Genomic DNA, 15,009 nt, shown 5'->3' on the forward strand with positions numbered 1-15,009 from the left:
TCTTCTTCTTCGGGCCAAAGGAGATGATCCCAGATTCCAGCAGAGGGCTACCACCCTTCCGTGATCGCAGGAAAGTCCTCCTCTCAGTAATCGCCCATCCAGGGTGATTTTTGACCCTTTTCAGGGTCCTCCAAAAAATAAAGAAACGGACGGCAGGAAGCAGACTGTTCCTGCATGTCCGGAAGCGCCCCGTGCATGAACCGGAAGCCACAGTTGCTATTTTTGAGCCAGGTCTCGCCTAATCTGTACTTAAACCTTTGTTTTTTCCTGCCTAAATATAAAACTTTGCTTTTCTCCACATTAAAACTCATTTTGTTGAATACAGCTCATTGTTCAGGTTTGTCCAGATCTTTTTGGATCCTGAGCTTGTCCTGTGGGGTGTTGGATATTCATGCCAGCTTAGTGTTATCTGCATAGTTGATGAGTTCTATTCCCTCATCTGCAAGTCTTCATTCATTCTGAGCCTTTGTTTTCCTGACTTTATCTTTGCATGTTCTGGCTGTCTGCTGATAATCAGCCTTAGTTATGTGCCCCTCTTTCCTTTTTTTATTAAAAAGTTTTAGAATACATTTTATCTTTAACAACAAAAACAAAACAAAAAAAAAAGAAAAGAAAAAGAAAAAAACCCCAGTCCCCTTCCCTCCCACCCTCCCCAACCCTCCCCAACCCCACCCTCCCTTTCCCCGACCCCCCCCACTTCCCAGAGCAGAATACAGGGTATAAAAATACAAACAATCATAATCTAGCTTACGCAAACAATCCTGAACTATATAAACTATCGAACTTTAACTCATATAGATAAACTCCAAACATATATATATATCATATCAATAATTATTCAAAAACAATATAATACTTTTCAATCTACCCAATAAAAACAATCACAAATAAAACAATTTATATCAATTGTCTAACGCTGTTCTTCTTCCCAACTAAGCTTTAAGTTCATATTATCCTAATATATTATACAAATTAAAATACCATAGATTACTTCCAAACTTAATTTTTTTTTATATAATCACATCATTCTTATATTCTTATATTCTATTACCTACTCCAATATTGCCCATAAAAGTATTACAAATTAATTTCAATCACACATAAAACAATTTATATCAGTTTTATAAAACTATTCTTCTATCCAACTAAGCTTTAACATACTAAAACCAAATTTATACAACCTTTCCTTCTCCTAATGTATTATACAACTTAAAATACCATACACTACCTTCCAGGCTTAAAACTTTCCATCCAAATAACAAAGCATAACCTACAGAATATCAATAAACACTACTACAAATCTTCCCAATTAAATTTTCATAATCATCTTAAAACTAAAGCAACACAAAATATTATATAATTATTTTATAAGGGTGAAAAATGAATCCCCACATACTTAATCCTTCTAGCATCCTTATTACATTATTATCTCTTGCAATTATGCAACTAAATCCTCAGGTTTGCTTCATTCTTCCAGAAGCAGCACACCTCTTCCAATTTCTGGCCTTCTCCCATGGTGATGAAATTTGACCCACTCCTGTAGCTTTCACATCTGTCTGCGTTAACCCTTCAACATCTTGTGTATTCTCTCTGGAACGTTGAGGCTCTCTGTCACCTTTTTTCTTTGTAGACTCCAAAGACGATATGGGGCCTGCTTTTAAAACATTACTGTAAAGGTCACGTGCCTGAATCACCGTGGTAAGACAATGCCTCGTACCTTCATAAGTCACCACCATACCCTCTGGTATTTGCCATCTAAACTTAATATCACGTCTCAATTCTTGTGTCAAAAAAGCAAATTCCTTCCTTTTTCTTAAAATTCTTGCAGGAATCTCTTTTAAAATCAAAACTTTTTGCTCATCCATTACAAAATCAATATTATAGGAGGCCTGGATAACTTCATTTCTAATCTTTCTCTTTGTGAAATAAACCACCACATCTCTGGGTAATTTCCTTTGTCTTGCAATCCACGAATTAACACGGAAGATTTTATCTATATCTTCCATTATTTCATCTGCTGGTCGCTCCAACACCCCTTCCAAAACCTCAGAAACCATTTTCGTCAAATTTTCCTTAGGATTTTCTTTTAGGCCTCTGATTCTCAAAGCAAGCTCCATCTGAGAATACTGTGTCAAAATCAAATCATAATCCATTTTCGCTATCATATTTTCAGTTTCTGTCATTTTGGCTTCCATTCTAGTATCATTTTGAACAAGATCTTCCACTTTTTCATCCAAAATCTCAATGCTTTTAGCCATATTTAACGTTGCAGATGTGATGTCTGCTCTCATTTCTGCTAATTTCTCTGTAAACTTCTCCTCCAACTTTTTCTCCATTATCTCAACAAATTGTTGCATTTGCTTTTCCATAGTTTCTTGGAGCAAACTCTGCAAATCTTTTACTGTAAAAGCTGATACAGATTCAGATGCAGAGGACAATGAAGTTTTCACCGAAGACTGCTGCCTCAGGGCAGGAACTTTAGAAGATATAGCCGCCATTATCACCCTCTATTGTTAACTACGCACTTTCACATGCAGATTCAGCAAAGTCCATTGAGTTAAAGATCAAAACATCATCTTCACCAAAATCTCCTGCATCGCTATGCCTGCGTCCTCGTTCTCATAAGCTCTTCCTTGCTAGCAGGGATGGTTGCGAACGCCCTGTTCTGCTCCAAAAAACCCGGAGCAGAGACGCCTCGCAGTCCGGAGCATGCCCAGGCTTCGGGGGGGCTCAATCCTTCCGCCACCAAAACTCTAAGTTCTGGCGGCCCCAGAGAGCTCTACCCCTACCTGGACGCTCACCCCCTCCTCTTCTCCCGAGGTGGGGGCTTCCAAGCCACCGAACAGCTGATCGGCGCTGTTTTCGGCGACTCTACGGAGCCGCGAGGCTGACAGCCAAGAAATGGCTGCCTCCGGCTTCGCCTTGCCATCCGGAAGCCCCCCTCTTTCCATTTTTTGTATTTGTCCTTTTTCTCTTTCAGTTTGTCAGAGAGATCTTTGTGCAGCCATGCTGGTTTCTTCTTGAATTTCTTGTTTTTCTTTTTCAGTGGTATTGTAGTAGACTGGACTTTTATGATTGCATGTTTCAGAGTTTCCATACTTCTTGGGTTGTTTTCCCCTTTAGGATTTTCATCCATGGGATCTTTCCTAGGTTCTCTCTGAGTTTGTTAAAGTCAGCTCTTTTGAAGTTTAAGAATGCGGTTGGATTGTTTTCTGTTGCCAGTATGACGTGGTCACTTTCGCACAAGGTTCTGGTAACTTCGACTCCCTCTATCACTTCTTCTCTATTAGTAAGAATTAAGTCCGGTATGGTTTTATGTCTAGTTCCCTCCTCCACCTTTTGGATGACAAAGTTGTCGGCTAGGTTGGTTAGGAATCTGTTTGATCTCCCACTCTCTACAGAGTTGGTCTTCCAGTTGATATCTGGATAGATGAAGTCACCCATTACTATTGTGGTATGTTTCCTACATACATTTGTTAACTGGTTGGCAAAGAGTTCATCTATTTCTTCTGATTGGTTGGGTGGCCTGTAATATACACCTATGGCAATGTCACTTTTTTTCCTCTTTTATATTGACCCATATACATTCTGGAGAGATTTTATCTTGGACCATGTGCATTTCTATAGATATGTAGTGTTCTCTTACAAATAATAATAATAATAATAATTATTATTATTATTATTATTATTATTATTATTATTATTATTATTATTATTATTATTATTATTATTATTATTATTATTATTTTATTTGTATACCGCCCTTCTCCCAAAGGACTCAGGGCGGTGAACAGGGCAAACATATAAAAATACAAGAATACAAACATTAAAAGAGATTAAACAAGTGCCCAGAAACTAACAACAATGAATTAAAATACATTAAAACAATATTAAAATCTAAACCCATCACCCATCAGGCCAGGCTGGCTTGTTCGAACAAGTAGGTCTTCAGATCGCATCGGAAGGAGCGCAGGTCGGGCGCCATCCGGAGCTCAACCGGCAAACGGTTCTGCAAACGGTGCAACTCCCCCTCCTCTTTTTGTAGATCTATTTCTTTTGAACAATTTGTATCCATCCATCAGTACATTGCAGTCATGGGTTTGGTCCCACCAGGTTTCTGTAATGCCAACCATCTCATACCTGCCCTCATGTACAATTGTTTCTAGTTCACTTCTAGTATTAAAGCTGCCTGTTGTTTGTTGTGGTATTGCAAGAATTCAATAATATTCAAAACCATTCTCATGTTATTCCTTAGCTGTCTTTTTGGCAGAAAACCAGTATGTATAACCGTAAAGCTTTTTTTAGTCTTTTTGCCAAAATTGCAGCAAAAAATTTTATAATCCTTATTTAATAATGAGATTGGTCTGTAATTCTTTATCATTGTGGCATCCTGGCCCTCCTTTAGAAGCAACATGATATTAGCTTCCATCTATGTTGGGGGTATTTTCTCACCTTGTAATATAGCATTCATTACATCCTTTAATGCTGAAGAAGTTCATCTTCAAAAAGTTTATAATATTGACTTGTTAAGTCTGTCTGTGCTTTGCCTGGTTTCATTTTTCTTTTAGCTTCTGATATTTCAAAGGTTAGGGTCATTCATAAATTGTCTCTGAGTTTGTGAAAGTTTTGGCAAATTTTGTTTAAGCAAATATTCATCTATTTTTGACCTATGTAACTCCTGCATCCTATACAAATTAGAATAAAAATTGTGAAAATATTTTTTAATCTGGTCATTATCAGTTATTATTTTATTACCTTTACAAATTTTTTCAATCATTCTCTTTGCCCTCTCCTTTCTTAATCTATATACCAACCATCTCCTTGGCTTATTTGCACTCAAAGTATCTTTGCTTCACATAACTCAATTTTGTTTCTATTTCTTGGACTGTCAACATAGACAGTTGTTGGCATAGTAAGTTAATTTGGTAAAAAAGTTTAGGATCCATGGGTGACTTTTGCAGATCAATTTCTTTCTCTTTGATTGCTTCAAGTATCTTTTGGGTCTTTTACAAAGATTTTTTCTTCTCTAACCAATTGTATTGTATAAAGTAATCCCTCATAACTGCCTTACTGGTCTCCCAAACCATTATTAGATCTGTCCCCTTACCTAAATTATTGTCAAAATATTTGTGTAATTTTTTTACAGTCCTTTACAATTGTCTCATTTTGTAAAATAGATTCATTTAATCTCCATCTATAACTCAAACTCTTTTTTCTAAGGACCAATACAACTTGGTTATGGTCAGAAAAAGATTTAGGTAGGATATCAACTTTTAAAATTCTGTGTGCTATGTTTTTAGAGATCCATATCATATCAATCCTTGAGAAGCAGGGCTTTTTTTCCCATAGAACGCTCAGAACACGGCGTTCTGGCACTTTTTTTTTTGCACAAAAAAAAAAGCTGAAGGAAACTGTTCCAGAGAGCCAAATTCTCCTCAGGCAGCCAGGTTGCAGAGCACCACAATGCATCACAGCAACGGACCTTCAGATGGCTCAAATTGAAAGAAATGTGATCCGTGCAGGCTAATTCAAAAGTGGGAGGGTAAGAAGGGCCGAGTGTGAACAGGTTGCCTACCAACCTGCTTAAACAAACTTTCAGCTCCTGGTGTGGGACGCCTTGCCTTTTTTAAGCTGGGAAGTTGAAAAAAATGCTAAAAAGAAGGCAATAGAGTGCTATAAAAATGTATAGATATAACCTGCAGACGTTTAGGGAACCTTTATTTTTCATACACTGTTCAAATTTTGTTTTAATGCCATGGTGATACACAATCAAATGTAGTCAGTCTTTTTTTTAAAATCCCAAAGCATCTGTTCATTAAATACAGTATAACAAAGTTTTGGATGATGGAATTATTTTTTTTATCTAAGGATAACTAATGATAACAGCTCTTAAATCTGTTATTTTGTTTTATTTTTGCACAAAAAAATTTATAATTTGCATTTGCATTCATTTACAAATAGAATATGTTATTAAAATGTATTGGTGTTGAAATAATTAGTGCACACATATACCTAAAACCAGCTTATTGCATTTGGCAATTGTACTAAAAAAAATCTCATTGTCAACCAATATAAATAATTTAATTTGAAATCAAGTAAAAAATTGATTTAAATTATATTATTAAAACAAATTAATGGCAATTCTTTTATAAGAAGTTGCCTCAAACAAAATGAAATTTAAATACATTGTGCATTGTGAATGCTTTCTATTGCATTACTTAAATACCATACTTATTCTATCTTATCCCAAGAGACCTTGAGTATTTTTATGGTTATCAATGTAACAGGAAGATAAGGAAGAATGCTTTGGAAGCATAAGAATGTAATTGTGTTTCTAAATGTCCTACGGTCATGCAAAGGAATAGTGCATTACAGAGGAATCTGATTTGTGATGTGTGCCATGTGTTCAAGTAATGTAGCTTGAAAAATAATGGCAGTTGCATATATACATATGGCATGGTGGTTTCTTCAGTCAACAAATTATGAAGCCCACCACACCTCATAGAACTACAATATGCTACTGAGGTGCTCATCTGGATGTTATATAGTATGAATAATATTTACCTTAGAACATTAGCATATTTGAACAAAACAACTGGAATCATTTGAGATTTTATAGGCTCTTTAACTCAAGCTATCAGACTTCACACCAGGACATGACTCAATTAATTTAGAATCTTTTTTGCACACAAAAATAAAACCATATATACAACAGATGAAAGGCCCTTTGCAATGCAAAAAATGGATGTCTCTAGATCAGGCATGTCAAACTGTTGGCCCGTGGGCCAGATACATCACAAAACCATGCCCACCCCATTCCTGGCAATGGGGAAAAAGTATGATACATCGTGCGATGTCACATGATGTCATGAGTTTGACATGCCTGCTCTAGATAGTTGAATAAATAAATTCTAGACCAGGCCTGTACATGCAGCCTACCAAGCACCCTTGGACAGAGCACAGACTTTTTTTTAAAAAAAAAGTAATAAAATCACCACCACTGCCCTGAAAGTCATGTTGCCTAGTGTCTCCATGGCTTACCATGACCATGAGCTCCAACACTGTAGATGCCCCTCTAGTCACCAAATCATTGATTAGCCCACCAGCATTCCTTTGCAGACCACAAAGATTTTTAATTTATCAGTGTGGGCCTTTCCCTTCTACAAGTTGCACAGACCTCTTCTAGATTTTCCTCTTGCCTTTCTGAGTTAACTCCTTGGTCTGTCATTGAGCAAGAATTGACTTTGTAGTCATATTATCATTTGATGTATATTTAACATATGTTCTACCTTTATTTACTGATTATATAATATTTGTATGCAATCCACATGGCGAGGTTTAGGGCAACTTACAATAGAAAAAATATATTTTTAAAATCATAAGATTAAAACATAAAAGCAGGGCTTTTTTTCTGATAGAACGCTCAGAATGACGTTCCGTCACCTTTTTTTTTTTGCACAAAAAAAAAAGCTTTGCACAAGCTATGCTACTCCCTCTATTGGCTTTCAAAAGCCTATTGGCTTTTGAAAGCCAATAGGAATTGCTGCTGAGTGTGCCAAAAGACCCAGCCGGCAAACGTTGCACCGGCAAGTTATCTGCAGCGAAGGTGAGTTGGCAGGAACTTTGCATCCCTCCCTGCTGTCCAACTACACCATCTCAACTAGGTAAGTAAGAGAGGACAAGGAGTGGGAGGTGGGTTCTGCGGAGTCCATGTGCACTCCTTCCTTGTGCTCACCCAAGTCAGCCAGGCTGGTGGCCTACCTAGCGCTGGACCTGTACCACCGTCGCCTCGCCCTGGGTGCCTAAGTAGCCGCCCTGCATCACCTGGTCCGCACCGCCTCCACTGCCCACACCGTGCAGCCCTGCCATATAGAGCAGGCCCTGCTGCTCCCACATCACCAGGCGCGCCGGCTCCAGCCCCAGGGGGGCAGCCCACCACCAACACCCCTCGTGCCTGTGACCACAGCAGCGCCGCCCCCCCGCCTCCTGCGCCCGCCAAGATGAGAGTTCCGGAACCTTTTTTTTTTAGAAAAAAAGCCCTGTTGAGAAGGATTTGTGCCTTTCTGAGAAAAAGGTATAGTTCTCTTGCAGAGCCATTTTTGTGTCTCCATGAGTCTATTAGCATTAATTTGTCCATCATTTCAAAAGATGACATTGGTAGTTTGTCCTGGGATAGTTTGATCCCTTTAGTAGATGTTCTATCCCAAAGTGGCAAAATCACTCCATTCCAATCCCCCAAGATAAGCCAGTTTTCATACGAAAAAGGCAAGAGTTGGTCCATAAGATACTCAATAAGTTACTTTTCCCCTAATTTGGCACATATAGACTAATCACCATTGATTTTATTCCACTATTCCATTATTCTATTCCATTATTCTATTATTCTATTTATTCTATTATCTACCCTGTTTGTCTGATAAAAGTAGCCTAGGTTTAAATTGGGGTTTTATATTTATCTTTTTCCCCCAGTAGATACAAATTCCTCCCCTAGTCTTTTATTAGCTATTTGTCATCTTGTTTTTTAATATGTGTTTCTTGAAGACAGATTATATCAGCATTAAGTTTTCTCAAATGACGAAATACTTTTTTACTCTTAGATGGGGAATTAGTCCCATTGATATTACGTGTAATGAGTTTTCTTTCCATCTTTAAATGAAACATCAGATTCCTGTATAGACACCTCAGTCATCTCTTCAATGTCCATTTTTCGAAGCTGGTCTGTTTCCGAAGATTTATCCATCTTGATCTCATCACATGGAAATTAATTTATGTCTCCTCAAAAACTCCTTGGCTTTATCTATAGAGTTTAGTCAAAATCTTTGTTCACGGTAAGTGTCACCCCCTCAAGCTTATCCCGACGAAAGGGATTTTTTCTCATCTTCAGAATATCTGTAAGGAATGAATAAGCTTTCCTTTTCTGCAAAATTCTTACAGGAATTTCCTTCAAAATAATTATATCTATGTTTTCCATTCATAATTTCGATTTAAAATGACAGCTCAAAACACAGTCTCTTCTTGTTTTTCTTACAAAGTGTACCAAAACATCCCTTGGCAATTTTCGCATAGAGAGCAAATCTCAAATTCAATCAATACACCTTGCCTATGTCCAGGTCAAGACTTTTTTCATCACAATCAGTTAACACAGCTAAAGTTTTAATCATCCTTACTCTGATATCCTTTCCAGGGTGTTCAGGAATTGCTCTGAATCTTAACTGAAATTCTTTGGCATGAATTTCCAGGAGAATTCTCTCAGTTGCTTCAGTTTCCAAAAGATTATCTTGCTTACCAACCTTGTACTCTAAAAATTGAGCCCTGCCCTTCACCTGCTCGATCTCTCCTCTCAAACCTTGTATCTCATCATGAAGTTCCTTTACCATGTCAATTTTTAGTTCAAGTTTGGTTCCCATCACATGTATAAGCTTCATGTGTTTTGGCTGTATAATCATCCAGAAAAGATCTAAAAGATTTTATATCTCCTGATAACTTCTCCGTTTTTTCATGGGTAACCATAACTCCAAACTGTAATTAATTTAGATTTTAGTCTAAATAATAACACCAAGAATGCTTTAAAAGTGAAATCACAATTCTGCAGTCTTTGGCTCCCTCATGTGGTCAAATAGTACAGCAGTTTCTCTTTACTACTAGAGCAGACAATGATGAAAAAGAATTCAAAACTATTTCTCCCTCTTCTTCCAGCCAAAGCAAAACGCTGTTCAGGGAAGCTTTAATTTAAAGATAAGAAAGAGCTCAGCAGAGTCTATTAGATAAGTAATCTTCTAGAAGTTATTTTAAGTCCAAGGCATCAAAGTAAAGTCCACCATGTTCACCAGCTTCTTTAATTTGGCTTGGATACTCAAGCACCTCCACTTGCCATATTGAACTCCCAAAGCCACAGAAATGACGATGAATCCACAAAAAGAAAAGGCAGATTGCAGCCAGAGGAAGCCTCTTTTAGGCAGAAAAGGTAAATATGCAAAGACTACTGTTTAAGAAGCGGAGACAGATTTTTTTTTGTCCATATTAGATCGTCTGACTCCTCCACAGTGAACTTGTGTCTTGGTTGCCCAGCCCCCAGCTAGAGACTCACTGGATCAAGCTTCTTCTTCCAGAAGTTTCTGAGAGCATCCAGCTATCCAGGGGAGCAAAAGGGTTAATTTCCAGAACTTCCCTTTTCTCCAGGGAGGTTTCTTCTGCCTTAGAAAGCTTTGTAAGGCATTTAACTGTGGGGGGAATCTGTAGCAATCTTAAAAAATTGCGACGTTCAAACTTCCGCTGTAAGTGGAACACCCATGAAGGCAAGCTGTTCCAATGGTTAATTGTCCTCACTGTTAGGAAGTTTCTCCTTAATTCCAAGTTGTTTCTCTCTTTGATCAGTTTCCAACCATTGTTTCTTGTCCTGTCCTTTGGTACTTTGGAGAATGGGTTAGGACGCTGAGCTTGTCGATCAGAAGGTCGGCAGTTTGGCGGGTCGAATCCCGAGTGCCGCGTAACAGAGTGAGCGCCTGTTACTCGTCCCAGCTTCTGCCCACCTAGCAGTTCGAAAGCACGTAAAAATGCAAGTAGAAAAATAGGGACCACTCCGGTGGGAAGGTAACAGCGTTCTGTGCGCCTTTGGCGTCTAGTCATGCCAGCCACATGACCACGGAGACGTCCTCGGACAAACGCTGGCTCTTCGGCTATGAAACGGAGATGAGCACCGGCCCCTAGAGTCGGAAACGACTAGCACGCATGTGCGGGGGAACCTTTACCTTTACCTTTACCTCTTTGTGACAGCCCCTCAAATACTGGAATACTACTATCATGTCACCCTTATTTCTTCTTTTCTTTAGACTAGCCAAACCCAAGTCCTGCAGCCATCCTTCATATGTTTTAGTCTCCAGCATCTTAGTTGCTCTTCTCTGAATTTTTTCCTTATGGTCTTCAGCTCCCTTTAATCTCTCCCCCTCCAGTAAAGTGGCAAGCAGATCCACGGGTCAGCTGAGGAGGAGGAAGAGGAGGCTTCACTAGGAGAGTTGTGAGAGGAGGGGAAGCAGCACCAGCCTACATTGTATGTGGAAGAAGGAGGACCCAACAGGTCTGGAGGTGTGTAATATTTACCTGAAAATAAGTCTTTTTTTATGTCAGAGGACTCACTCCCAAATAAATACCTACAGTTTGGGGGTGCATGTCTTCCAACATAGGACCTCAATATGGCAATTTATGGGAACTGGAAATATTATTTCAAAAATACATAAGGAAAAATAATGTATTGCAAAAAATATCAATTATTGAGGCCTAAAGTATTGCAGAGGTACTGTAGCCATAAATTAAGAGGGCAGGGCAAATTAAAGCAGTTTTAAATGAGCTGGGACTGAAAACTGCAGTATTTCCCTTTAAAGTTCTTTAATTTCAAATCAGTTTTGCTTCTGTAAGCTATCTGTCCTATTAAAGTTAGCAAAAGTTACAGTCTATAAAAAGGGATGAAAAAAATTAAGGCTGTAAAAGAGTAGACTGGTGAACTATTTTAAATAAATATAATCCATTGCTTAACATATATAATGCTTTTTGAAGCTTTAATATGCTTTGGGGACAGTGAAAAGAATGACATTTCACAAGGGCATAAGAAATTTTGAATTTTAAGACAGAAAGTCTGGACAAATAATAAAAAAATGTTATTGTAACAAATGTATGTTTCCCACTTACACTCTCACCTATTGCACAGAATGATGAATGACTAGAGATTCTTCTGCTAATTTGGACATCTGGCTTTGCTTACTCAAGCCTAAGACATAGATGAATGGCATCTATTTTGATGCTTCAATTCCCTGAGTAATTCTCATTGCTACAACTGTCTTTGCATATTTTTAAATAAGAGACAGTTATGACAATAATTTTTATTCCTTCACAGGATGAATTTTGTTTGAAAATTACAATCCATAACAGAGTGACTGGAGAACAGTTTCAACGCATATTTTTTCCTTGGTAAATAAATGTATGGAGATGCAGCCAATGAACATTTGTCTCAGTTTGTCACATATAAATTAAGATTTCATCCAAAAAAGCATATAAGCAATATTTTGGACTTATTGCTATGCTGAGATAGTGATGACATGATAAACTAAATTTATGTTAATATGCATGCAGTCCCCTTACAAACCATCATTATTCAACACTGAAGCAACTAACTGCTTAAACAAACTACTTTAAGATTAAAAAGCAGACATAAAATGAATGAAGATAGATATAAACAGAGACAGAGATAAAGACACAGAAAGATGATAAAAAGAGAGAGAGAGAGAGAGAGAGAGAGAGAGAGAGAGAGAGAGAGAGAGAGAGAGAGAGAGCAAAATCAATGGTATAATTCTTTTTTCTGTCTAAGTATCAGTTTCCTCTCTTTGGTGAATAGTCTACCATGAGAAGATGTACAGTACCTATTTCTTTTATTTTCAACATTTATGTATATATTGCATTTGTTCGCTTCACAACTAGTTTACAACTGATCACTTTAAACAAATATGTCAACTGTTTATCTTTTACTTACCTTTCTATGTCTATCTGTATCCCGAGATTTCTCCCTTAACCAATCTATGGTATGAAAGTCTTCATAAGTGCCAACATCAGGGAAAGGTTCATCCAAAAAATCCATCAGATTTCCAGAGCCATTCATATTTCCTGCATTAACCATATTAGAACCTATAAAATGACAAAGGAGCAGGTTGTGTGATTAGTATTAAGACATTAGCATTTCTTTTACATCATGCTTACACCATCATAGTCATCAAGCACTTTCCTTGCAATACTATAAAGCATGCATTTAGGCAAGAAAAACCAAATGCATAGTATAGGTGGTTCCTTGCTCAATAGTAGTAACTGAGAGAGGGATCTTGGAGTCCTAGTGGACAATCACTTAAATATGAGCCAGCAGTGTGCTGCTGCTGCCAAAAAAGCCAACACGGTGCTAGGCTGCATTAACAGAGGAATAGAATCAAGATCACGTGAAGTGTTAATGCCACTTTACAATGTCTTGGTAAGGCCACACTTGGAATACTGCATCCAGTTTTGGTCATCACGATGTAAAAAGATGTTGAGACTCTAGAAAGAGTAGAGAAGAGCAACAAAGATGATTAGGGGACTAGAGGCTAAAACATATAAGGAACAGTTGCTAGAATTGGGTATGTCTAGCTTAATGAAGAGAAGGACTAGGGGTGACATGATAGCAGTGTTCCAATATCTCAGGGGTTGCCACAAAGAGAGAGTCGAGCTATTCTCCAAAGCACCTGAGGACAGAAAAAGAAGCAATGGATGGAAACTAATCAAGGAGAGAAACAACCTAGAACTAAGGAGAGATTTCCTGACAGCGAGGACAATTAACCAGTGGAACAGCTTGCTTTCAGAAATCGTGGGCACACCACTTCCAGCGGAAGTCATCAGATTTGAAGGTTGCAATTAATTAATCAGTGGAACAAGCTGCCTCCAGAAGTTGTGAATGCTCCAACACTGGAAGTTTTTAAGAGACTGGACAGCCATTTGTCTGAAATAGTATAGGGTTTCCTGCCTGAGCAGGGATTGGACTAGATCAGGGCTTTTCAACCTTTTCACCCATTGTACCACTTTTAGGATATCGCAACATCTAAGTACTACCAGTTGCCTAGCAAGGTGTCAAAAACTTGATGACCAAAAAAAAGAAAAAAGAAAAAAGTAATGAAGTACAGGTAGTCCTCGACTTACAACAGTTCACTTAGTGACTGTTTGAAGTTACAATGGCACTGAAAAAAGTGCCCCCCAAGCCACAGCCAAGTAAAACACCTGCCTGCCCACCCGGTGGCGCTCTTCCTCCTGTCCGAGGTTTTCATTGTTGTGAGCATTTCTGTTGAGGATTGGCAGCGGGGGTAGGGTGAGATGGTGTTTGGTTTTTATTCCTTCCCCCCTCTGCTTGGTGGTTGCAGCAAGTTTTGGTCACTTCACATGACCCTGGGACCCTGTGACCGTCATAAATATGAATCAGTTGCCAAGCATCTGAATGTAAATCACAAGACTCTGGAGATGCTGCAACATTCCAGCTGATCGGCACTTCTTCTGGACTCAGCAGAAGCACCAGGATCAGTGCCGAGCTCCAGCTGGAGCCTGGCACTGATCCTGGCACTTCCGCTGAGCCCTGACAGCCCTGCAGGTTCATCCATCTCTCGCTCAGTCTTGTGCAGTGATTCCACTGGTTCAGCTCATTCCCCTCCCCCACTACTTTTCTAGGATGGTCGTGTACCACCTGCCAATGTACCAGAAGTGGTACCCGTACCAGTGATTGAAAATCCTTGGACTAGATGACTTCCAAGGTCCCTTCCAACTACTTCTTCTTCTTCTTCTTCTTCTTCTTCTTCTTCTTCTTCTTCTTCTTCTTCTTCTTCTTCTTCTTCTTCTTCTTCTTCTTCTTCTTCTTCTTCTTCTTCTCCTCCTCCTCCTCCTCCTCCTCCTCCTCCTCTTCCACCATCATCATCAACATCATCATCATCATCATTATTCCTCACATACAGGTTTAGTGACTCTATATAAGAACTTGAAAGATGAGGCCAAGAATTTAACAATAGCCAATTATTTTAAAAAACAATATCCACACTAATCTTTTGTAAACTATTAAGAATTATTAACATATTTAACAAGAGATTGAAGAAATAATTGTGTGCCCTGATCAATGGCATCAGAAAGATGCCTATGGAGATTGTCAGTCATCCAGGCCATGGTTGTCCCAAAGGTACTTTTTCTAAAAGGCAACTGGACTTTTTGTTTTCCTTGAAGATGTTTCACGTCTCATCCAAGAATCTTCTTCAGTTTGGGTTTTAGTCAGAACTTAAGTCAGAACTGAAGAAGCTTCTTGGATGAGAAGGAAAAATAAAGTCCACTTGCCTTTTGAAAAGCACCTTTGGAGCATCAGAAAGAGAAATGACTGATATAGCAGCTTTATATTTTCTAAGAATTTCCAATAGGAAAGACATATAAGAAAAGGCCAAAGCTTGTTTTTAATTCATGCTAAAATTG

General features: G+C 38.4%; 1 protein-coding gene across 1 annotated transcript in view; it reads right to left on the reverse strand.

The window, feature by feature from the left end:
• The window catches only part of CLCN4 (chloride voltage-gated channel 4), a 77,185-nt gene extending 62,792 nt beyond the window's left edge, over positions 1 to 14,393 (reverse strand). Inside the window, exons 1-2 of the mRNA XM_081327453.1 lie at positions 14,273 to 14,393; positions 12,521 to 12,672 (exon numbers count right to left, since the gene is read on the reverse strand). Coding sequence (XP_081183579.1) covers positions 12,521 to 12,664 — 144 coding nt within the window. The 5' untranslated portion in view covers positions 12,665 to 12,672; positions 14,273 to 14,393. The remainder of the gene's footprint in view (positions 1 to 12,520; positions 12,673 to 14,272) is intronic.
• Positions 14,394 to 15,009: the final 616 nt, after the last annotated feature.

This window comes from Vipera berus (assembly GCF_964194415.1).
Source record: "Vipera berus genome assembly, chromosome: 4".
In the NCBI taxonomy this organism is placed as follows: domain Eukaryota; kingdom Metazoa; phylum Chordata; class Lepidosauria; order Squamata; family Viperidae; genus Vipera; species Vipera berus.